This window comes from Branchiostoma floridae, chromosome 3 (assembly GCF_000003815.2).
Source record: "Branchiostoma floridae strain S238N-H82 chromosome 3, Bfl_VNyyK, whole genome shotgun sequence".
Lineage (NCBI taxonomy): Eukaryota > Metazoa > Chordata > Leptocardii > Amphioxiformes > Branchiostomatidae > Branchiostoma > Branchiostoma floridae.
The window spans coordinates 28,733,755-28,759,299 of NC_049981.1; the positions used below are offsets into that span (position 1 = coordinate 28,733,755).

The window sequence follows — 25,545 nt, forward strand, 5'->3', positions numbered from 1 at the left end:
GTTTGTTTTTTAATTTCCCCTGACGCATATCGGTATCAGATCAGGCCCACTCCCTCCAGAACACCGTCAAACAGTTCGAGAAGGTGGCTATCACCTGGTGTGTGTTCTCGCACTGCGTGAGACTCGGTGCACCTGCTCATCGCGTCACATCTAACGGTATTTGCGCTTCTACGCCGTGCGCTTCTCTAGTGGCGCGGCCGTATTCATCGTAGGTTGCCGTACAATTTTCAAGCAGGCTGTGAAACAACCACTGACAAGGACATAAGACAAACTATTCCGTATGAAGACAGCCTGATACGACATGCGCACGACTATCCCAAGAATACCCAAGTTTTCTACACATTCCCTAAATTTCCATCAGTTATGAATGACACCTATGAACGACCATCCTTTGAGAGTCTATGATGTGGGTTTTAGGAGGGGCTTAAATAATAGTTTTCATTTTCCTACATGTATTTTATATAACGTCTACGTAATTGTATTTTTCACCTTTTACCTACATCTCTTGTTTTCATGTTTTTGAAAGATAACGTTATTGAATCTCATGCGCTGGCATCCGTTCGTAATAGACGTCATATTATATAGAGCCACCTGATCCCGTCTCCAGTGTAGGAGCAAACGGATAAAATTGCTCGGACAGTTTCGCACAAACAGACGACAAAATCATGAGGACAGCTCTAGCGCTTCTGAGCCTTTTGGCCTTGTCAGCTGCTCAAGGTTCGTCCTTCCAAACTCGCATCTCTTTGTCCACACATGTGGTCTGTTTGTTCCTTCGCAGGCGTAAGATATCTATCCTAAACACTGAAGATAGTGTTGTATAAATAGCGTATGTTATAGGCGGGCATGTCACGCTGCCATATCAGACCGCCATATGCTACTGTGTTGTCTATAATGTCTTTTTAAAAAGATGACTCTGTGGAAACACTGGTGCTCTACAGTTTTGTGTCCATTTGTAATAAATATCTAAAGCAAATACTAACACTTAATGAAGTATGGTATGATATTTATGTTCTTGAAATTTCCTCTGACGTTTTTTTAATGTAATTCTAATTTTGAGACATGGTGTTCAATGTCCCAAGTTCCCAACGCATTGTCCGAACGATTTAGCTACTTATACTGGATCCCGGTGCACGAATATTATAAAAGCTATAGAGATTGATAGCAGTACAGTCAAACCTGTATTAGGGGCCACCTCTACAGAGGGGCCACCTGTCCATAGTGGCCACTTTCTGTCAGTCCCTTGGGTATTTTATCTACAAGTTGCCACCTCTATACAGAGGCCACCTGTCTATAGTGGCCAAATGTGTCCGGTCCCTTGAGTGGCCGCTATAGACAGGTTTGACTGTACATATCCTGCGCAGAAACTTTGACGCACTTTTATTTCCTAAGTTAGCGTTTATTGTGTACACCGTTCGCCTCTCCCATTAGACTGCTATGTCGGTAGGGGCAGTGCCTACCGTGGGGATGTAAACGTCACTTCTAACGGGCTAGAGTGCCAACCTTGGTCCGTCCAGGCCCCGAACGGACATGCCTTCACCCCCACCAACTACCCAGACGCCGGGCTGGACGGGAACTACTGCCGCAACCCGGACAGCGACGTCAGGCCCTGGTGCTACACCATGGACCCGAACGTGCGGTACGGCTACTGTGACGCTCCGCAATGTGGTACGTTTAGAGTCAAAGGAGTTGAAATTTTGAAGAAAAAAAAAGTAACTGTTATCATCTGCTACTTCGTTGTCGGGCATTTTCCCTACCTTTTAGGTCATCATATGTATCGTAGTTTGTTGTTTACCGTTTTGTGCCCTGATCGTATTTGAAAATTTGAAATAGAATAACTGATAATGAAAATAGAACAGCCGCACATGCTGTAGCCTGTGTTTACACAAGCTCTCGCCGGCTGGGCTTAATGACCCCCTCCCCCCGAGAGGTGGCGGCAATTGTCGGGCCGGCCGCTAGGGGCTTGATTTTAGTCAGGCTACACATGCTGTGATTGCCCTACAATGTTTTGAAGCTGCAACTTTGTTGTTTACTTAAACTTATGTCGTTAATATATGTATCGTTGTTTGCTAGTTACTACATTGTGTCCTGGTCTTTCTGGAATTTTTTAATACAAATTGAAAATGCAAATGCTGAAGCAAATGAAATCCCTCACAACTCAAGACTTGTGGAGAATTACAAGACAACATAGTGACCGCAAAACGAGATGAATACGGGACTTCTTGTTTAATATGACAAAACCATAATGTATAACGTTAGTATAAGACAATCAATTTGGGAGCTCCAAGAATAGCATGACTTTTGTTAATTCTAGAATGTTAGTATCACAGTGATAAGACAATAATGCCATTATTCCAGACTGCATGTTCAACACCGGCGAGTTTTACAAGGGTTCAAAGGCCACCTCCATTTCCGGTCTGACCTGTCAGCGGTGGGACTCTCAGTCCCCTCACCAACATGACAGGTGAATGAAATATTTAAATTTTAATCGTGACGTGTGTTAGCCTGGTAACCATACCTATGGGTTTAGGGATGTCTTTTACCGGTCACTACCCGGAAATTAAATCATATGCCTTTTTTCTTCCGACCGGCCTTTGTACAAGGGACGACGTGTGCTAATGTGCATGGGCGAGGTGTCCCCGATGGTTCGGTTACCAGGCCAGACTGTCCACACAATTTCGATCCTTTTCAGTTTTCTTCAATAGAAAAATCCCCCACCCCTCTACTGTGACAATATGGGTTCTTGTACTTTGTCTATGTCGTGCGCACCTTGGTCCCAGTTCCAGATTTCTCCTTTATGATACGTATAGTTTTTATTTTATATTCCCTTCTTCTGTGTGAAGAACTCCACAAAACTACCCTGAAAATGACCTTCGTGAGAACTACTGCCGTAACCCGGATGGAGAACCTCGTACCTGGTGTTACACTACGGACCCAAATGTGCGCTGGGAACACTGTGATGTCCCGAAATGTGGTAAGTTTGCTTTACTACGCAATGTGCAGTATCACATACATCCGTATCGGGTGAGAATGGAATGGCAGAGCAAACTTGAATATTCAAATATCTTAAACTATTGGATGTTCAATAGCTTAAACCAATGCGCTTTCTTAAACTATTGAATTTCCCAATAGCTTAAAACCAAGGAGCCTGATTAAACTATTGGATATGAATTAGATATCATTTCAAAAGGTGAACGTCTGGAGACCAGTGCGAAAATGGTCTGGAATCATCATACAACGCAAATCGTGGCCACGTCAGTTTTGAAACATTCGTTGACCATCTTAATATCAAGTCTCATGTAAACAACGCTGCATTGAGACCAGAAATCTTTTACCTTAGGAAAATGTTAAAGTATGCATCTGTAACTAGGCTTGAATGTAAATTCATCTGTGACGGTAGTCAACATTATGTTACAATTTTTAAGACTCTAGGTAAGTGCTTTACTTTGTGTATGGATATAAAGTCTTAAAAATTGTAGCATAATCTGTAACTAAGGGAGCGATAGAAGAATTGCGTCCTTATATATATATATATATATATATATATATATATATATATATATATAACTTGATGTTCCATGCAACGTTACACCTTCCAGACAATGCAGACCTGGGCTCGTGCGGTGAGCAGGCCATCCAGCCCACGTTCTCCCGGATAGTGGTCGGGTCTGTGGCCACGCCGGGGTCCTGGCCATGGCAGGTTTCCCTCGGGGTGAGTACAACAGTTGGATTATTCTTCAAGGCTTGTGATGGGGACAGGCACAGTTCAACGTGAATCCACACCTCATCACGTTAATGGTAGTGTTATAGAGGTAGAACAGATATGAATGTATGGGTGTGTGTAGCTGGTCGTCTCCAGCTCCATCATCCGGGACTCTACATGTACGGTCCATCCTTGGATTGTCCTGAATGGTACTTCCCAAAGAGCACATCTGATTATGTATGTGCATAATATGTATTCATCTCCTGATGGTATGTAATCTAAAGTTGAGAAGTTCTGTATCTGTATCTGTATCTATATAGCCGGTATAACCGCCGTTCGACGTAACACACCAGCTTCGCAGGCACGCGGCGCGGCAGTAGCTGGTTATATTACACCGAACGACCCGTCACACCTAACTTTTGCACATCTATCTGCAAGCGTTCTTTGAAGCTATTCAGAGAAGATGCCCCTACTGTGCTTGGTGATAACAAATTCCACTCTACGATAGTTCTGGGAAAATTTTTTGAACACATCAATCCTAGGTTGGTAACTCTTGTATTTGAAGTCATGGCTGTTTCTTGTTCGTTTTTGGGTATTAGATACTTATCAGTCGGTACGTCCACCAGTTTATTGGTCATTTTGTACACCATGCAAAGTCTAGACCTTTTCCTTCTGTCTTCAAGTGATGTCCACTGCAGATCTGTTTTCATTTTGGTAACACTAGCATCCCTAAGTTCGGTTCACACTTCCGACAATGATCGTCCATTCTGTTGAAATGTTGTTCCACAGTACGGCTCCAATGGGCAGCACGTGTGTGGGGCCACGCTTATCGCCCCTGACTGGGTTCTGTCCGCGGCGCACTGCTTCGCACAACTCTCGTGAGTATTCGTGTCATTTGAAATTCGGTTGTCTCCTAGTTTTATCGTTGAACCTTGCTCACAATATAAAGTCGGTCAAACAATTGTCTCAGTTCCTCGTCGACTTAACAACGATCCTAAATCAAGAAAGTCGTCTCGACACAAATCGCGACGAGTTCAGTTACTACTTCTGGGCAACAGTCTGTGATAACTACTATGGTGTGTATACTTTTCCACCACATGTAGCACAAACCCAGGTTCGTTCGTTGTGAAAGTGGGGAAGCACAACAAGGCCTCCACCGACTCCACGGAGCAGAGCATGCAAGTCGCACAGATCATCGTCCACCCGCGGTACCAGCAGGAGGGACAGTGAGTTTAAATTGTCGTCTTAAAAAAATTCACTTTTAACTTATAAAGAGTCCCGTTATTGAAGGTTTTGTCGAGCCCATAGCAAATCGGGGAGGCAGAGATGAAAATTATCACTTGATAATGCAATGAGATATGAGTATCTGTGAACTGCTATGTTTGACAGTACAACTATTCATAAGCTTCCTGTGCAATATTGAAATGAAACACTTTCCAATACTATATAGGGCAAATACGACCTCTGTATGGAAGCATACTACCGATCGACTTGATCTTGATGGGTATCCGTATGAAAGACAGAAGGGTATCGCGGTTTTGATTTTACTTTTCTCGCTTTTCTTGTCAGGAACACCAATGACATCGCCCTGCTGAAGTTGGTCGGGCGGGTCCAACTGAACGATTACGTCATGCAGGCCTGCATCACGGAGACAGAGGCGCCAGAGGGCGCTATGTGCGTGGCGACAGGTTTCGGAAACACGGAAGGTGGGAAAGCATTTCCGACTTTAATGTGCAGACTGAGATTTCCTTCTGCATCAAGCAAAAAAATATAATCAGGATGCATCCAAGGCTTCTCGAGTTATGCTGCTCACACACACACACACACACACATACACACACAGAGAGAGAGAGAGAGAGAGAAACACGCTCGAAACATAACCTTGTGGCGTAGGTAAATAGTATAGAGCAGAAGCCCGTCTATTCAATACAAGTATTAACTCGACCTTCTCCCTGAACGTAGGTACTGGTGGCGACAACTACCTAAAACAGGTACAACTACCGTTGCTTAGCAACACCCAGTGCAGGAGCTGGCTTGGAAGCGTCATCCAAAGCACTATGGTGTGCGCTGGGTACGAGGGCGGCGGCTCCGACACGTGCCAGGTAAGATTGTACTATCACAGATACGGATGTTGTTTCTTGTATAGATAAGCTTAGCAGCTGGGTTGTCAGTTACTACATGACAGGGCGCTGTCGTACAGCAATGATCGAAGTTAGGGCGAGGCGATGCTACCCAACGGGGCTGAAACGCAAGGGTCTGAAGCAGCTACGGCTCGGCGCGCTTAGGAAACATAATATTCACGGCCCAAGATGCGAACAAAGATGTTATAATAATTTGGAGTTAGGGTTTGGTGACAGATCGCGCCGCATCAAAACATTGGGTGATATTACATATCTAGTCTAAATAAGACTTGTTAAACATGTACATGCACTGCAGTTGTACTTCCCTGGAAATTTAAAAAAACGTGTTGACTCAATGGCACTACCTGTGATAGGGCTGCAAAGTTTACACCACACATTATTGGCACGACAAGAGAGATTTCGACTTTTGTTTAATTACAATAAATCAACAATGGATAAAGGTATCGGGTGTGTGTTATCAATGCCTATGTGTTGGCTTATTAGTAGCCAATGTAGTCCTAACTACAATTCAATGAGCCTGTGCTCAAATATTTTAATTGGAGAAGAACTGACTTTGAATATCACTTGAGTGCATCCTCACCATTATATGTTACATTTTCAGGGAGACAGCGGCGGCCCGCTGACGTGTCCTCGCCTGGGCAAGTGGTTCGTGTCAGGGGTCACCAGTTTCGGCCAAGGGTGTGCGGACCCGCGCAAGCCGGGGGTGTACACCCGTGTGGGATACTACATCGACTGGATCCTGAAGTACACAGCTAACAACTAAGGCGGCAACACACCGCATTCATGGAGAACTCACATTGAACTTAATTAGGATGTAAAACGTTATTTTGAAAGACTATCTATAAAACATTAAATGCAATGTTCTTCGGACCCCAATGCTCTCGTGTCATTCTTTCAAGTGTTTCTATTTCAGGATTATTACTGAGCTCAAAAGAGTAAATTTTCAATTATTCTATACCCGGGTACCCAAAAGCTCGTACAGCATTGTATCTTTGAATTACATTCTAACTACTTATGTTTCCTTTTTGTTAATTCACAACAATCTCGCCTTAACCATAAGAGTATCAGTATTAGAATGTTTCGTCAACGATGATCAGCGATGTCTCCCAAACTCCAGCCCGCTCACTCGCCGCCATGTTCCGCCATGACCCACCGGATCCAGTCCACGTAGTGGCTGACCTTGGTGTAGACTCCATAACTTCCGGGTCGGCCGCACTCGTCATCACCAAAGCTGGTCACGCCAACCATCGTCCAGCTGGGTGGAGCAAAAATAATGCAATCTTATTAATGGTATGATGAAACAAAGATAACAAGTTCGTGATACGAAACAATACAGTGTGTCAATACATCTACTGATATATGTAATCTACACAGGGGCATGAGAATGAGAGTATGAACTTATCTGTTCTATATGAGCATCAAGGGTAAGTAAAAAGCCACGAATATCATGTTAAGTTCACTGGAAAACAAAGAGACAAGGACTAGCTATTCTTAAAACACTGATATATAGGCTAAATAAAAGTTTGCGCCTTGTCTTACCTATCGCCTTGTTGACATGACATGGGTCCCCCGCTGTCCCCGCCACAAGAGTCCCTGCCGCCCTCCTCGTACCCTGCGCAGTACATGCCGGGTCCGATGGCGTAATCACCGTACTCTGCGTACGTCTCACGGCACGTGACGTCATCAATAATGGGGACCTGGACCTGTTAACGCAAGAAAACAATGCTCCTATGATATCGCAAATTCTGTATAAGACATATGGTACTCGAGGCGAACTCCATTCAGCACCAAGGACATTCAGCACCAAGGACAGGGTAGGTATGTAGATCATTATTACATGTTATTGCGCATCACTTAACGTTGCTGTTGATCTCTCGTTTCTTTTCTTTTTTAGGTTGTACAATGTATTCTTTATCTACAGGAAGCATTCCAGATATGTTGCTCTTGAGCCTGTGATATTTGTATAACTACAAAACATGGGTTTGACAAATCATTGTTTCTTCTTTACTATCAATTGTGTCCAGATGCAGTGTACTTCTCTATGTAAAGATTATATTTGCTCATCAAAATGAACTCACCTCTCTTAGAATGTTACTCCCTACCAATGAAGGCTGCACGTATTTGCCCCATCCCGTGACGTAACATCCGGTCCCGACCGGCGGGAAGTCTCCTGGTTCCGGTAGACAGATGGGGTAGACGGCAGGGCTCAGTTTGACCGGTTTCTTCAGCTTGAGGAGCGCTATATCGTGGTGATCAGTCTCGCGTGTGTAGTCTGGGTGGAGAATTACTTTGGCAATCTGAAGGAACAGAAAAATTTTAATGTAGGCCATGTTGAAAAATCCACGACTTGACTTCAGGATTTTTTCGACGATTATACTGTGCTTCAATCAATGTGTGCGTGCGTGAGTGCGTGTGTGTGTGTGTAAAAAAAAGGTGGGCACAATCCTGCTTTCCCTGTAGCTAGTCCCTTTCCATTTTTCTTACTTGAGCATTTTTCTGTGTGTCCTCTCGCGTCATGAAGTCATGTTCCCCAACTCTGACCAGAGACTTCCGCTGAGTGGACTTCCGCCGGAAGCAGTGAGCCGCCGTCAGAACCCACTGCGGAGAAATGAGTGTTCCTCCGCAGAAGTGTCCGAAGTAGTCCTTGTCCAACATGGCGACCTAAAGTAAAGTACACATGTACATTGTCATACAAATGATTCGTTGCTTCAGTAGCTAGTGCCAATGGGGTTTGAAACAGTTACGTTTTTTATCTTGTGTCTAAGTTGACTTTTAACCGGCACACGAGATGTCAAAATCAGAAGCTCCCATGTTATTCCATAGAAATCCGCTAGGAGGGATTGTACATCGAACACGAGCTTCGTTTGCCCGGTCCACTAATATCATACGGATCCATACACATTTTCTTGAGTCATGCATACATGTACACAACAAACAAATAACATTAACTTGCACGCACCCCACACACCCAACAAACAAACAAATAAGCGACACTGAAAACATAACCTTCATGTCGAGGGTAATTATCATAAGTTGTTTAATTACAGAATATCGCCAAAACTTATTAAATATTACAGCGTTCCCTGGTGACACCTGCTTGGAAATGAATAAGCTATAGTTTACCTGCCACGGCCAGCTCCCCTGTCTGGCCGGCCGACCCCCCACGATCCTGAAGCGAGGTAACTGTGGTTTGACACCGCAGCCAGACGAGTTGAACTTGCCCTCCGACTGTTCGGGATAAGGATCTTCATCTGTGGTGACGTAGCATGTTGGTAACTATATCGCGATGTCAAATTTGTTTCATCTTATCTACAGTCAAACCTGCCCAAGTCGACCACCCGTGGGACCGGAAAAAAACAGTCGATTTGGACAGGTGGTCGCTGAGAAGAGTATCAACTCAAAACATGCCCGATGCAAAGTATGAATGGTTTCCGCTGTGTTTGATGGCAAATAGCAAGCACACTGCACGCACGCACACTGTAAACTGTAAATTTAACCCCAAGCTTTCATCGAGCTTTTATTCGATACAGTGTTCTAAAGCTCAATATTCGTACACTAACGTTTTAGACAGTAAGGGAACTTTGATGCTGTCTGTTACCATACAAGCCTTTATTCGACGCTGTGTTCTTGATCGCCGTATCTGAAATAACTACGGTGCACCTTTCGAATTCGATGCCCGGTACGTCCCGATAGCGTACTTTCCCACGGGTGAATGTACAATACAGTTGAACAAAAGCACGCACACAGATCTTTCTTAAAAAGGTATGAGCTACACAGATCTTTCTTGAAAAAGTATCAGGCTATATACGTTTCAGTATTCGTTCACCTTATGATGATATGGATTGAAAAAAAAAAAAACTTCTGTAACAACTAAATTCGGATTTTCTTACAACGAAATTTCCTCCCATATTACAGTAGACTGACCCATCGACCCACCCATTGACCTGCGTAAAAGCAGTCAAAATCCGTCGCAAACTGGCCGATTTCGGCACAAAATCGCGCTAGTTATCATCAAAAATCGATGAAAACCTCAATTTTGAAAATGATGCGGTCGTTATGGGTCCCAATTTGGGCCGGTCGCGGTCGCGTTGGCCAGGTGATCGTTGAGAAAATGTCACTTAATGCTTGCGTCAATGGGAAAAAAATTCGGCACCGAGAAAAAGCGGTCGAAATGGCCAGGTGGTCGCTGAGAAGAGGTGGTCGCTCGGGCAGGTTTGACTGTATATCAAATCAAAACGACATACATCATCTATGAAACAATAGAAAATGGACTCCAATAGGTCATACCTTCTTCTCCGTTGTTTTCCTCGATGTACTCCTCAGAGACGACCTCGTCAGAAGCCCCCTGTGTGACAGGCTCCTGGTGCCGGGTGGTCGGTGGGACAGGAGGGGCAGCAGTGGTGGCTGTCTCCTGCTGCTCGCACGCCGTTCCCGGGATGGAACAAAACCTCGCCTGGGTTTGAATTTCATCTCCGCATTGCAGAAACCTCTTGCACTCACGGTACCTGCAGGTTGATACAATAGATGAGTCTCTAGGGCTAGGACGACCCCGCCCCGTCCATGATGAATGAGGCATAGCGAGATATATCTTTGAGGGCGAATATTGGTTTCAATTTTTAGTTTGTTTGGTCAAGTATTCTTCATGCCAGTATGATATTTGAAAAGATTACCAGTTCATGACTTACAAACAGACAACACACAAAAGGCCAGTGGCACCAAGACTACCTCCTGAGCAGCGATCGTAAGGCCGGGGAAGAAGTATGATAAAAGAAAAAAATTCTGTGAGAAAGAATTGCAATTTACATACCGTTTTTGAACGCAAGACCTTGTACACCGAGACCATGTGGACCATTGACGAAAAGCGGAGTCAGGGACCCTTCCCCTGGAAGAGCGGTAACGTTGGTATTCCTCTAGTGAGTCGGGCAGCAGTTCAGAGCTGTCCCCACTACCGTCTCCGGACTCTTCGGAGGAGGAGGAGTAGTAGTGGACAAATGATGATGTCTGCAAGGAAGATAAAGATATCAGAATTGTCATGATTACAACGCCTTTAATATTCACATTCCTGCACTTAGCCCGATATGGAATAAATGTACAATAATGCTATTAACGCATTATTTGCAATGTTCAAAATTGGTCCCATTGTGGGTACTAATTCAGCAAACTATTTTTCTGAGCAAGTCTGTTTGCGTACGCTGCATTTCAAATGAACATCGCTAGGAGTACAGGAATGAGACGCATAATCAACACAACCTCCAACGGCTGGTAAACAATATCGTAAAATATGACATCATCAATAACAAAGTGACTCATTGACATCCGGTGCCCCCCTCCACATCATCTCCCATACGTAGTTCGTCGTTGCTGCTTGCCCATAGATGTTTTTTTTTTATCTCGTTACAACATGAGTTCGTAGACTCTAACATAAAACAATGGCTGAACGAAGAACTTATCACGACCACCACCGAGTACAATTAGATGTTGTTTAACTTCCATTGATATAATGGTGGAACTCCTTCATCCATACAGAATATAATTCAGCTTTCAGCATTTGGTTACCTTGGAAAACGTTAAATAAGATACATACGATACATAAGATACACATCTGATAAATATAACAAGAAGATTTGTTGAAAAAAAATTAAAGAGCAGCTTCATTTATTGGACTACGGACTTTGTACGCATGTCAACTTTAATTCAATTGCGAATACACTGTAATACATGACAGAGAGAAGACCGTTCTGAAAGCGAACCCTGTAAATGATACAACTTTACACAAAGGCATCTCAGACAAAGCACAGTTTATCTTGCGTCTGCGTCCATGACAAAGAAGTCACCAGCCATAACATGTTTGTAGTCTGTTGTGTCAGTGATGTAAACATTACTAACCCTAGACTGAGGATCTTACCTGCAACACAAGTTGAAGCATCACAGACACCACAAGAAGGGCGAAAATCGTGCCGCTGTTTCGAGTCACCATCTCGTTGGGGAAATGAGCTAAGATAATGGTCCGAGTTTCCTGTCCTATGTCTAAGGTAACTTCTTTTGTGTGATGACGCCGGTGTGTGACGCATCCACAGAGGAATAATTACAAGCAAAGCTCGGCGATCAAGGGTCAAGTGTTTATGCAAACAGACGGGAAAACAAGACGATTCACCCCTTGACCCTCTCAATTATGCACATTAGGCGCAAGCTTTGAAACTTCTGACTGAGGAGACTGCAATGTTTTTCCAGACAAAGGGTCCCGACAGTCGACTTCAGATAAAAGCGCGGGTTATTCTGAGAAACAGTCTCCCTTGCCAATGTGCCGTGAACTCATTCACATGTCGTAAGCGTTATGGACTTGAATCGGGAAAAACAAAATTTGTTCTGACATTCTAGAAAATAAACTGCTTGACCTTGATGGCTTACATTTGGATTCTGCCATCGCGCAAGATACTCCGTGTCAGTCATGAATGGGTGAAGAATTATGGCGATAGCTGTACTTCTTAGTTTTACCGCTAGAAAGCGCTTTTATCGTACTGTATTGACATTATACAGTTTTCAATCGGATAAGATACATGTATTTTCATTCGAGTCATGTCATGATTGTGAATTTTACAAATGAAAACCGCATGTATGTTTGTGCCTTCCCAGGGTTAACCTCCTTGACCTTCCAAACCTATGTAATGCCATCGTCCAAACAATAAGGTTCATATTAAAGAATAACTTTTCATCAAACATCAGTAGTGATCACCATACATAACGTTATAACGAACACGAGAAGAAGGAGAAGAAGAAAGTGTTACATATCTGGCGAAAGAATATGCACATATTCTTGCTATTTTCTTGTTTGTTTTTAACGTTTATCCAGAAGTTCAGCAATAGCATACTTGTGGCCTTTTGTTCCAGTCAGTATGCATATTCTAACGTACACCGAACGCGAAGGGAGTGAGCGCATAGCTTGGCACGGCCGGATGACGTCACGACCAGCCAGACCTCCACAGCCAGCCGTCATGGCGGACCTGTGCAAGCTCGTGTGGAGACTCGGCGTCTTTCTCGCCGTCTGGTGCAGCTTGATCGGCCTGCTGTCAGCCGTCGGAGCCGGTAAGTCACAGATAACAATCCCTGCTCCATACGAGTGTTCATTCGTAGTCGATAGACTGTCTGGATGCTGCAGAATGCAGAGCCAAAGTTGGCGATGCGGTGGTATCGTGCCAACCCTTGGCTGGTAATTTGTTCGGTATTTTGACCTCAGAGTCTGAGCTGGCTTCAGCAGGATCGTCTCGGGCAGGGTGAAAATAGGCCTAAGTCCAGCCTAAAATAGATAGCGTGTAATATCAATAGACTGGCTGTTGGATGAATTAGGTTGGAGATGAGTCTGGAAGTGACGCTGCCGATGCCGATGTGAAGGTTTTCAGTAGCGGCGTGTGTTTTCAGGATCCCCCGTATCCGGCCCCTCGGTCCATTCGGAAGCTACCAGGGTGTCAGATGCCTGCTCAGATCGCCCCCTTCACACCGATATATCTCCACATCACGCGTGTTTCTAGCCATGTGTGAATGTGGAACGTTATTATGTAGCTTGTGCGTCATATAGATGGTCCTCGATCCCAGAGAAAATATCTCAAAATCGAGTTGTGTTTTGTTTTGATTTGTTTGTGCAATCGACACTTGCGCCCTCCCCGACTTCACTTCAAAGGGTTTCCCGTCAAGGCGAGAAATCATCAGAAATAAAACAGAGCCTGGAAAAATTGCAAATCCATCAAAATAGCATTACTATTGTAGCATCTTTGTAAACGTGGTGTAACGGTTTTCTTATTATGGACAGAATGTCATTTGTAGGCTAAAGGGAGAGAAAGGTTTTTCAGCCCCCCTCCCCCATATGAGGTTCTGAGAAGGTACTTTGTTTACTGGGAGATATAACCAAGAGCTTGCATAAGTAGACAACGCAAGAGTCATGAATATGTCCTAGGGACTGGCTGGATTTTACTTAGAAGTTGTACTTATTAGTTGATTTTTGTTCGTATCATATCATATGTGCTTGAAAACTGTCACTTGACTGTGTAATATCATGCTGACAAGTAAATGGCTAGATTTTGTCAACATGTGTTAGAAAGAAATGATAAGAGAACTTGCAAATGAAAAATGTCCCTTTCAAAACAAACTTGTAAAAACATTTGAGAGCTTAGCTGCTCATGCTCATTCTCATTCTACGGCAAATATATGAGGAGATAAACAAGGGCAATGAATTTCCAAAAGTTTTTTTCAGCATGCCAGCTTTTAGTTTTACTCTTATCTGCTAATTCTTGTGGATGTGGTGCATGTAAGTTTATTTACAATGGACAGACATCACAAATTTTTTGTTAGATCTATATTATTTGTTATTGTCAGTGACCAAAGTAGTAATGCTCATCAACTCTCATAATTCATCACACAAGTGACTAGAGCTTGGAAATGATATTCAAAACTGACTGATTTTCATTTTTTTTGCTCATTGACATCACCAACTTGGCCTACTTCTGACTAAATAAGTTTCCTCTCAGAGTATTGGAAATTTGGATATTAAGTTACATTTGAGGGATATTATCAAAATCTTTACGTAAAAAATAGTCTTTCTGATAACGTGCATACCAGACTACATCCTCTTTGGCAGAATGATTTCATATCAACCAGCAATAACTTAAACTACTTTCAGAGTATTTCAAAGGGGCACAATTCTGATAAAGAATGTTCTCTGTTTGTACATCATGTAATCCCATTGCTTGTATAGTACAGACAGGTCGTTTAGGGAAGAATGTGCGCATACTGTTGCCTGGTGACTTGGTATCTAGGAGATCGACTCTTATTCCGCACCTGAACACACCACAGATATGTTAATGACTGCAGAAATCTGGCCATGCCCCTAGGCTCTGATGCTATCCAAACCTGACATTCATCCTCAGAGCACTGAAGAGTGGCTATTCTATGGGGAGACCAATCATCACTGCTATTGTGTCCGTAATAGTTTGGTTGCACAAGGATACAGATTACATTAAATTTATCTAAGCAACAGAGGAGTCCCTGTCCAGAACATTTTACCCGTTATATTTATCGGATACTAACTTCAGTCTTTGTTGATTTGTATGTAGGTTGAATATTGTAACCACAGAAGTCGTGTTTGGAATTTTATAATTTTCTATTGGTGGGTAGGCTATCTTGGTCCAAGGAAAATGAAAATAAGTCTGCTTTACAGTTTGCATTATGTATTATCATATTAGTCATCATGTGAAAATATACATTTAATTTGAATTGCTGTAGCACAATTTCAAGCTGATAATGAAGGGGTTTAAAATCTCAATAAAACAATTATTTTCTTGCCTTCCACTTACACAGTGTCGTTAAGTCCTTTTCAAGTTTTTTCTTAACTGTGGCAAACAAATTGTGCTTACTGCAAATTACAGTGAATAAATGGCTTCGTTGCTTCATGATCTGTTAGAGTCAAGCAGTGATAGAATTAATCTATAAACTGGTAATTTCCGAGGTGCCAAGCAGGGTAGTAATTAGATTTGCCATACCAGGAAGCTAAATAAAATATGTTCATGTTGGACAGAGGTTTTGTTTCTAGTCAAGAGAGCAAGAGAACATATGGTGGGATAAATCACAGAATAGATAACTGGATTGTCAGAATACTCATGAATATAAACAACAAATTCTTCTTCTTGTAGCTCAAAAGAGACTTGATTAATGTTACTAAGCTATGTTTTGATTCTTTTCTAAGATTTCCTTAACTGCAAAAATATGTAGAATAATGTTAACTTTGTTAACAATATTGTAAAGTGACAAATGTTTAGATGCCTCTAAAAGGAACGTAATATATGATATAGAAAACACGTATATTGAGTACCGTTCGGTATGTGCATGTGTCTTTCTAATAGCCGCTCTTCACACTCAAGTGGTAATCCTGACAATGAAGTAAGTGGTTTATGCAAAAATACTCCATAAAACTCTATTTGAATATGTAATCAGTAATTACAGGATGGGCAGCTGTTACTAGTGTTAGCATAGGCGCTAGGCCAATGAATTCTTGTTGATTCGCCCGTACACTATGATTCTGTGCCGAGTTGCCGGGTTGGAAAGTACTGGGGATTACCCGAAGGTCGGGGATGTCGGCGAAGCCGACCAATCAGCGTTGGAGTTTCTGCACCCGAAGGTCGGCGAAGCCGACCAATCGGCGTAGCCGATTGTGTGCTCGGCGAAGCCGAGCAGCGAGCGAAGCGAGCTAGGTGGGAAAGGCCTTTTCTACTATCGCCGTTTTCTGCAAAATTCTAATATGTAAGTCAAAATTTCGAAGTGATTTATGTTCGTCGAGTTATTTGGAGGCCATTCAGCGTACAAAGTGCACATAATAGTTGTTTCAAATCAAAATAAACGCCACTGAAATTTGGCCGATTTCCGGGACACTGCGTTACCAGCACAAATAAAACGCATCGGTAGTATATTTACCAAAACGATGCCACTAAACAACATGTAATCGTTATAATCATTTACTCATTCTTGTAGAACGGTCCATACTCAAATAATCGCTATAATGGCATCTGTTTCACGAAATCTGTATTCCTAAGGAGGTTGGTATTCCTATCTCAGTTCTTACTTCCGGGTTGGCGACGTTACCGACCCCAAAAATCAGACGAAAAAATCAGACGAAAGCAGTGGGAAAGACACGGTCAAAATGTATCTGCAATGCAGCGTAGCTTTTGTCAGCATGTTGAAACCCTCAAACTTTTCAAACAGTCCCACGAAAGCCGACAAGGCGCCTAAACGGGCCCGCCGTACGATCCCACACCACAACACAGATCGAAAACACGGTAAGTGGTAACGCAGATCAGGGAGATCGGTTTCTTACCCATCGAATATTTAAACTTAGGGGAAAGGCGGCGCAAAGGATGACGGGAGCATCAGACGAGGTACTTCCGGATAGGCGGTAAACGGCGCACTCACAAATGTTACCGCGGCAGACAGCGCGCACGGTAGGGTTCCTGTTACTCAACAAAAACTATTTCCTCTTTGTTGCAAGACAACAACAACAACAATTCCGAGGCCTATTGCCCATGGTGTTAGGGGCAGGGCAGGAAGGGTGGGGTGTGAAAATGTCAGTTTTTGTGGGTTGATGTCCTTTTTTCGGCAAGAAGTGGCTGAAACTTGTTAATTTACTCTGACACTCCCTTTCCACAAGAGGCTTTGGACAAAACTTTGATCGTGTTGACTTTGCTCCATGCTTTTCTTAGACAAAGTGCACTGTGTATTTTTTGTAGGTGCTTTTTAAATCATACTTCTTGTGCACCATGCGTTACATTTCAGTAATAAAATCCAGGCAGGGATCGAAATACTTTTTTTTTTTGCTACATGCAAAATTGCAAGTTGGCAAAAATTTTACATGCAATTTGAAAAATTTACATGCAAAATACAACTGGTGTATACTGCAATGTTCTAGCGAGCATCCATCACTCTGTCCTTTGGCGGAATTTTGCTGCTCAGGACAAATAAGAATCTTGCGCAGTCTGTCACTTTTGGCAGACAGAAATTGGTGCATGAAAATATAGACAGAACTTGAAATTTTGGAAAGATATTCACATAATCAGCATGTAAGTTTGCAGCAAAGCCAAATTTGATTATCTATAACACCTACTGACAACCGTTGACGATCCCCGTCAGACAAACAAAGGCACCGTGGCCTCAGTATTTTTACTATAGGCCAGGTATTTTCAACATGCAAAATTGCAAGTTCAGAATATTTTTACGTGCAAATCTCAAAAGTTACATGCAGATTGCAAGTTAAGTATGTGTATTTCGAACCCTGAATCCAGGGCTACACAAATCCAATTTTGAGGGCCCCAATGGTAGGGGACCAGATCTTGGCTGATGTAAAAGCCATGTGCTAACCTACTGCTGTATATTGACATTCTGGCTGTCTACATTTTACACATTTTGGGTGGGAAGGTCAGCATGTGCGTACGTGAATCACCAGTTCACGGCTGGGACAAAACTATGATTACATTTCCAAATGTCCACACGTTATCCTCCTGCTTCTGGCTCCTGAATCATACACTGTTTGTCGCACCCCAGCTTTCGTCTCGGGAAATGAATTCTTTTCGCAAGGCTCGTTGTTCACAGCTACGTTCAAAGCATGTAGCAAATACGTGAACTTCACCTTTCACTGTATGAAACCAACCGTCAGGCTTTGATGCATCTTATTTATGGATTCAATTCTTTGTGGTGGACTAGTGAACTAAGAAGAAAGTGCTTTCCTGGATGGATCATGCGATATAGCAAATTCAGGCAAAAAGGGTTGACGGCAAATTTTGTACCAGTCATTGAGTCAAGAAAGGCTCCGGTTTGCCTTCGCTGGTCAAATTTTGCACCGCAGATTTCTATCTGAAAAATACAATTTAGATATTGCTAAGATGTAGTAACCACTTGCAAAAGCCATTTTCTAAAGCAATGTGTAGTCCAATGTTTTAAAAAGTATTAAAAAAAGCAATATTTGTCAGTCTGTGGGTCTAAACTGAAAACAGAACAACAAAAATAAAAAGATGCCTGTTATTGTATGTGTACAAGTAATGTATTGACTAATATTGGCCACAACAGGAATAGCACTGTCACCCTAAACTTTAGGCTAAAGACAAAAATCAAGGGAAGACAGACACCACTGGGTGTTGAAGTTGGGCTGTCCGGGTATGCAGGTCGGCAGCTATGTCCAGGAGAGATGGGAGGAATGTAAAGTGAGCAGTACAATCACTGCAGAGAATTCTAAGTTTGTAAATGGGTCCGAGACGAATACTAATAACCTGCCTGGAAGTAATCCAGGCAATACTATGCTGTGATAGACGTCTTCATACTATTTAAAGGCTCCAAAGCATCCCAGTTGCATAGAGTTACAGTATGTCTGTAGACATGTATTATTCAATATTCTGATTGAGCACCAAGGACAGTTTTACATGTTAGTTTAAAACCACTGTTTGTGATTGTATGGCACTACTGAATTAACCATCTTCTCCATGAAGAAAATTTTGTGAAACAATAGAAGTCTTTTTTTCAAATTCTATTTCAGACAGCCCTGTTGTTTTTTTGCTTTGTCTTTTGATGAATTGCGCTATACCATGGGGCACACCACCTAGAATTCACATAACACTAGAACTCTGCAGGAGGTAAAGAAATTTACAGGACTGCACAAGTTCGCCACTTTCTTTCAAAATGGATGGAAAGTGCTTGAGCAGTTCGGACATCTGTTTCAGTGCGGTTACCATGGTGACGGGCGACCTGTCCCATCAAGACAAGGTCTGGGAATGTGGGCTGTTTGTTTATATGGGACTGTAGAAGTTCCTACAGGTGGCAGGGGTTACTTTGGATAGTAGTCACAACACCACTCCCTGCCAGCAATAACAAGGCAAAGTCTCCAGATTTCCACAGCAAAAAGTGCTTATCCACAAGGGGGTCAGTTCTGGGGCAGTTCTCCAGCCATGCCTTCTCATTGGTTAGTTCAGCCTGGATGAAGCTTTGGATCAGCCAATCAGGTTCACATGATTCTCCTTCAGCAGTAGCAACTTGTCTCATCTTTTTGACAGTGTGTTGGTTGGCACCTGATGTTCCGTTGGTCAATTTAGTTTAAAGAACCAATCAGGTTATATTATAAATATTTAAAAAAAAAATACAGATGGCAGAAGATAGTAGAAACTGATGAAATTCAATTCTGTTACATTTTGCTTCTAACTTTCTTGCTCTTAGAACAAACATACATGTATTAACAAATTTGAACTGTGATATGTCTTCTTCCAGTGCTTATAAAAAAAAGTTTATTGCATGTCTATTCTAATCTCCAAGCAGATCCTACGGTAGCATAAGACAGTATCAAAAGCTGCTAGAGGAGTGAGGCCGGCTTAGGAGTGTGGTAGCAAAACACACTCCTAAGCCGGCTTCACTTCTCTGGCAGCTTTTGATACTGTCTTATGCTACCGTAGGATCTGCTTGGAGATTATGTCTATTCATCCTGTAGTTTTTCACCAAACATTTGAGTAGCTAAAGGTTTTCTGCCTCTTGAGAATCAGAGCTAGACCATTCTTGTGTGATGCATTACATTGAAGAAATTGGAAGCTTTCATATTCACTGATTCCGGAATGAAGACTTGTACCTAGCAGACCTTAAAGATGTGGTGAACTTGGCTTAGACATCTAGCCGCCACATTCCTCAAGGCTTTGTGACAGTGTGCCTGGGATGCCTGGCTGTCAGCATGGAGCCCTTTTTCATTCATCGTAACTTTTCACATTTGGTTGGCCCATTCCTGACATGCTTTGTGCCATATGTACTTTGATGGTTGGGCATGTCTGTGAGCCTCTTCCTTTTACAATCGGTCACTACAGTACACAGGTAAAAATCTACAGTCTCGGGTTTTCACAATATTGATAGCTTTGTGTGTGTCACCATGTTGAGGAGAGGCACATCTCTGTCATATTAAGAACTTACGACACATGGCTATGGAGGTCTTACCTCATAGTGCCTAATACTATATATGTGTCACAGTAGAGATCACGATCCAGTAGAATCGCCGATCCTCCTAGGAGAGATCGCGATCGGAGTTTCTCCTAGGAGAAATCCCGATCCCAATCTATACTAGTAGAATCGCCGATCCTCCTAGGAGAGATTGCGATCGGGATCATTGTTTACAAAAAAAAATATTGCTGTTTTCTACATCTTAGCATCATTTGAGTTTTGATCGGACTTTCTCCTAGGAGAGATCCTGATTGCAATCTGTACTAGTAGAATCGCCGATTGTCCTAGGACAGATCCTGATCGCAGTCTGTTTCCTATATCTTAGCATCATTTGAGTTTGGATTGGAGTTTCTCCTAGGAGAGATCCCGATGGCAATCTATACTAGGACAATCGGCGATTCTACTAGTATAGATTGCGATCGGGATTTCTCCTAGGAGAAACTCCGATCGAGATCTCTCCTAGGAGGATCGGCGATTCTACTGGATCGTGATCTCTACTGTGACATATATACACTTCCTTGCCATGCCAACTTGTTGATACCAACTTTAAATGCTGAACTGATCAAACACAATGAGGCAGTTTATTGGTTAATCATCACTGACACAGAAACATGTATCCTCCCTGTTTTGGCGGTTCATCCACAAGAGCCTCTCTCATGTTCCACTTGGATTGCTGGCCTAATTAGTTAGCTCCCCCACTCCCTGCACCTGTGTGGTGCTAGACCAGAACAAATATTGTTGTTCCATTGTTGCCCCTGACAGCTAGCACACCTGTGTGATCATGCCTGGCAAATAACCGCACTGAAACGTCCCTTTCTCGTACCTGTTTACCTGTACTGGTCGACCACCTGTTCTGTGGGCTGAAGACGTGTCCTACAGGCAGGAACTATGTCTTAGCAAGAAGTGTTCCACACAAAGGAAAGCTGACATGCCTGAGTGTTACCGGATAGATATGATTTGTTCTACCTCCTACATGTACAAATGTAGACTGTGCTGCAGCTGACTACATCCTGAATGCTCATCTGTTTACCTCATCAGGGCTGTCTCCAGCTTTAGATTGTTCCTGTCCCACTTATTGTACAGGAGCCCATTTTATGCTTACAAAAATACCTTTTCATCAATTGTACACTGTATGTCACAGAAGTTCAGATTTTTTGGACAGATAGCGTGAAATTATGTCCACCTCCCAAGAAGCAAATTTCTTTCCAGCAACCAAATGACAGGTCCTGCAGACAGCACTGCACATTGTTCTACTAAAGAGACATGAGCAGCAAACCTTCTCTTGAATCTCTGTTCTACTCACAACTAGTCACTAAAAGGTGTGTGGCCAAAGGCAAAGATAAATTCCAGCTCTCTCAAACTATTGGAGCATAAAATGAAGTGGCCATATCAATTTCTTAAACATGTGCATGGGTTGGTTGGAAGGATTTGTGGGTAGAGAGCCCCTAGGGATTGTTGGCAAAGGAGTGGTTTGTACTGAATAGAAAACCACTGGCTCTGTGGGATCTGGATGTGGAAAAGTGAAAATTGTCAGGGAATCACATAGGTTTAAAAACTTCAGTACATCACCAAGTCCATCTGGTCTAGAAATAGATATTATTGAGCACGATCTCATCAATAGAAAATAGGTCATTACACCATCAGTGAGCACAAATATGACGATATTTGATCAACCAAATGTAGAATGGAGTAGTAAGTAGGTACATTTGCTGTAAGATATCTTGTTTTGTTGTTACATGGCATTTTCCTTGACTGTCATACTCAGGGCCATCCTTCAGGATGTGTTGACATTGAGCCATGTGAGAGCCATGGCTGAAGTCCACACCTGTGATTTCTGGACAAATTACACCCAATCCCTGAGGAATGTCCCAGATTGTGGCTCAGGGAAATGAAAACAGAGTTTATTTTGATTGGTGGCATGTTAGGTCAAAGGTTGACAGGATGCAAAGAGGCAGGTGGTTGCCAGGTGTGTGTGAGAAAAGCCCTCCCCAAAGTTTTTACCAGGTTTCATAAAAACTGTGTTCTTTACCCTTTTAAAACAAATGAAAACAGATGTAAAATCGACCTCTCACTGCCAACATTGATTTTGCCACTGAAGCTTGTGAAAATGTCGTTTTTACTTCCTGTATACAAATGTACAAGAGACCCTTCATGTCTTTCAAGAGCCTGTCCGCCTTTCAGTCAGAACAGGCAAGGTTACAATATTACATCATTCAAGCAGGTACTCTTAACCCGTCATGGCTGCTTGTCCTTCTTGCTATTGAACCACCAGATACAATCGCTACAAAAGGCAACGTTCGCCTGTCTACATGTTTATCCCACCTTTCACTCGTTGTCACGTTGTGTTCTTATACTTCATTTCTTTTACTCTACAGGGCTGCCATTGAATACCAAATCCTAGAACCAAGGTCACATATGGGGTATAAAGGAAACATATCCCTTGGCATTTGTGCCACAGTCTGGATGGAAACTCATCTTGTTTCCTAAGTAGGGTATATTGGAAATTCTAACCCGTTCTTTTGTGATCACAACATAATAACGTTCTGAAGCCTTGGCTCACAAAACGTGTTCTTCCCACACGGCTTTGGGGCACGACATAAGCAAGGTGTCGGGGGCTTCTGTTCTGATGAGTATTGGAAGCCTGTGGTTGTGTAGATTCTCTCCGGCATTTTTAGCGTGAATGGAAACGTTCATCCAATTTCAACCTGGCCCCTGAAAGCGAAATATAAGCTCCCGTCTTTGTGACAGCAGCATAGCTGTGTTATTAAGTTAGACATGCAGAGTATTTGTGTGGCCAGGGTTGGCTCCAATACTGGTCGGCCCAGGTAACAGAGAACTACTTATCACTTGCAGTGAAATGATGCTATCCACTTTCATGCAAGCTGAATGCTGTTTCCGTGTCAAGGTGCAATTCTAGATCGTGCACACGTTACCTCTACAAAAGTAAACCATCTACAAATGGTCCTTACATAGTACATGTCTGCAGTCATGACATAGAGACAGAAGAAATATACCATGTTACTGGTAGTTACCATGTTCCTGTACCACACATTTGGAATGATACATACACTAACCAACCTAACCTTACCAACCCAACCCAACCCAACTTTATTTTCCTACCGTGATTATTTCCTATATGAAGGCAATGTGATAGTTGGTTTGTGGCTAGATGTACAACTTGGCATATGACTGTTGCAAATGTTTGTGATGAAAGTCGACGTAACTGTGATACATATTTCTAGTCCAGTATCGAGAGACCATGATAAACATTTACTGTCATATTAATTTGATGAGAATGAATGTTGTAAGATATGTCTGAAACATGTTTCATGGAATTTATTGGTAGCCTCATTATGACAACTGCAAGAAACTCCAGAGACTGCTGGCCTACTTAGAAAAAGCTTGGCAGATCATATGGCAAAATGATAGGCAGGGATAGAATTCACATTTCACGCCACACACAAAGAATACTTCCCTTTTTGGGGGGAGTGTATGGCAGAACAAGCAGGCCTTTCTGATGCAGTGTCAGCTTTGTGTGTCATGTGGTTTTCCCTTGTGTTGCCTCCTCTCACCTTGTCATTCATTTCATACAGACAACAAGACATTGTGTTGTGAAAAGATTCTCTTATAAATGTAATAAACCAGTGATTGCGCTGTGTCACTAATACATTGAACATCTGTTTGTTGTTCACAGCAGTAAAACATATTGGGTATGAGTTTTATAATAATTTATAGTGCAACATTGCCAACAATTGTACAAGGTACTAAGCATGACATTTTCTGATTCATTTATATTCAGATCGATGTAAGATGGATAACTTCAGAATCATGTGATTACAGGTATCATGGTGGGATTGATCCATAGCCTAAAAGTCAACATTAACTTTATTAAGGGAGTGCTAATCTTAGAAATGTTAACTTAAAAGCTAAAGCTGTGAAATTTTCCTTCCGTGCCTCACCAGTTGAGTTTCTTCCTCCCCTCCCCTCACCAGTCCTGTAGCCTGTGTTGAGTGTCTTTGCAAGGGGTCAAATGCACACTGATATAATCCTTGATATATGCTGGTACAAGACTTAATTAAAGGCTATTTTATGCATCACAAAAAGCTTTTCACAGCCTGAGACAGAGAACAAAAGTGTCTGGTGTGGGGACAAAGGAATACAGGAGACACAAAACACATGGACAAAGTACTCAGGGGGTAGGTTTTCTGGAGGGAGGGGGGCATGCCCAGGTCACTGTATGAAACATGCTAGGAGAGGAGCAAAGAATAAGTGCTATCGCTCCCGTAAATTTCAAAATCAATTATTACTGGTAATTCATTAAAAAAGAACATAATGTTACATTTTAGTATAGCGGAAGTAATGGTTAAAATTAAAGTATGGACATGGAAATATTTTTACAGAGAAAGAAAATGAAGTTCATAGACTAGAATTCAAAAGTAGAAAAAATGTATTTACATATAAAGAGTTCCTGTTTTGTGATTGAAATGAAAAGAACAATTGCTGATATATAACTGTAAATAACTACAGTTACAAGTTGGTAGGAGGTAGAGTCCCAGTGAGTAAGATTGGATTCAAATGTGGCCTACTCAGATTATCCTCTTTTCATGGAAATATTAGTGGTACATGTCAGTGGAATTATGATAAAGGCTTATCTGTTGGCATCTGGAGTAATAATCTGTAATTGTCCTCTTTTGTCAGAATCAGCAAAATCATTGAAAATGTTCAAAATGCAACAATATACTGAAATTGTAGTCAAGGCTAGATTTATTACAAAAGGTAAACATAATATGACTGTTATGTTAACTGTAGTACAATGTGTGCTTTTCTCCCATATCCCCCTGTCTCAGTCAAAAAGGACTTGTGTAATGGCTTGCAGTGATTTTGTTCCTTCGTGCCTCTCTCCCATTCCTTCATGCTGACAATCCCAGCAGCCTTTGGTACACAGGCCTCAAAGTAGGCTGTTCCAGAAAGTGCCAGTACCCCCTGTTGTAAAGAAAGAAGGGTTACCCACATGTTTGACCCCACTTGAAAATGCTGAAATCTACATGAGTTGCTATATATTGTTTTAGGGCTGTAGTTTATTTTTGTCCAGTTTATATCTTCTTGAAGTGGAGACACAGGTGTCACCTCCAAGAGGATGAACTGAACTGAACTGAAGTGGTATTCTATATCTTTAGAAAGATGAAATGTTGATGTGTCATTTGA

General features: G+C 42.3%; 3 protein-coding genes across 3 annotated transcripts in view; 2 read left to right on the forward strand and 1 right to left on the reverse strand.

The window, feature by feature from the left end:
• The first annotated feature begins 561 nt into the window (after positions 1–561).
• LOC118412364 (plasminogen-like) lies at positions 562–6,875 on the forward strand. Its single transcript, XM_035815192.1, has 10 exons — positions 562–717; positions 1,429–1,665; positions 2,356–2,461; positions 2,841–2,971; positions 3,597–3,709; positions 4,490–4,578; positions 4,804–4,926; positions 5,270–5,406; positions 5,663–5,802; positions 6,443–6,875. The coding sequence occupies exons 1-10, from the start codon at positions 666–668 to the stop codon at positions 6,602–6,604; spliced, it is 1,290 nt and encodes a 429-aa protein (XP_035671085.1). The 5' UTR covers positions 562–665; the 3' UTR covers positions 6,605–6,875.
• Positions 6,721–12,087, reverse strand: LOC118412363 (serine protease 33-like). The gene is made up of 8 exons (XM_035815191.1): positions 11,747–12,087; positions 10,649–10,842; positions 10,129–10,346; positions 8,965–9,092; positions 8,326–8,502; positions 7,920–8,138; positions 7,381–7,544; positions 6,721–7,096 (listed from the first exon to the last, which is right to left on the reverse strand). The coding sequence occupies exons 1-8, from the start codon at positions 11,816–11,818 to the stop codon at positions 6,964–6,966; spliced, it is 1,305 nt and encodes a 434-aa protein (XP_035671084.1). The 5' UTR covers positions 11,819–12,087; the 3' UTR covers positions 6,721–6,963.
• A 690-nt stretch (positions 12,088–12,777) lies between these two features.
• The window catches only part of LOC118412357 (bone morphogenetic protein receptor type-1B-like), a gene marked incomplete in the record, with an annotated part of 50,651 nt that continues 37,883 nt past the window's right edge, over positions 12,778–25,545 (forward strand). The window contains 1 exon segment of the mRNA XM_035815177.1: positions 12,778–12,924. Coding sequence (XP_035671070.1) covers positions 12,795–12,924 — 130 coding nt within the window.

Coding starts and splice junctions, on each gene's coding strand:
- LOC118412364 (XM_035815192.1), top strand. CDS start 666: ATGAGGACAGCTCTAGCGCTTCTGAGCCTTTTGGCCTTGTCAGCTGCT. Junction 2,462..2,840: donor TCCCCTCACCAACATGACAG/GTGAATGAAATA, acceptor TTCTGTGTGAAG/AACTCCACAAAACTACCCTG. Junction 3,710..4,489: donor CATGGCAGGTTTCCCTCGGG/GTGAGTACAACA, acceptor GTTGTTCCACAG/TACGGCTCCAATGGGCAGCA.
- LOC118412363 (XM_035815191.1), bottom strand. CDS start 11,818: ATGGTGACTCGAAACAGCGGCACGATTTTCGCCCTTCTTGTGGTGTCT. Junction 10,843..11,746: donor TGCTTCAACTTGTGTTGCAG/GTAAGATCCTCA, acceptor TCTTCCTTGCAG/ACATCATCATTTGTCCACTA. Junction 7,097..7,380: donor TCATGTCAACAAGGCGATAG/GTAAGACAAGGC, acceptor TGCTCCACCCAG/CTGGACGATGGTTGGCGTGA.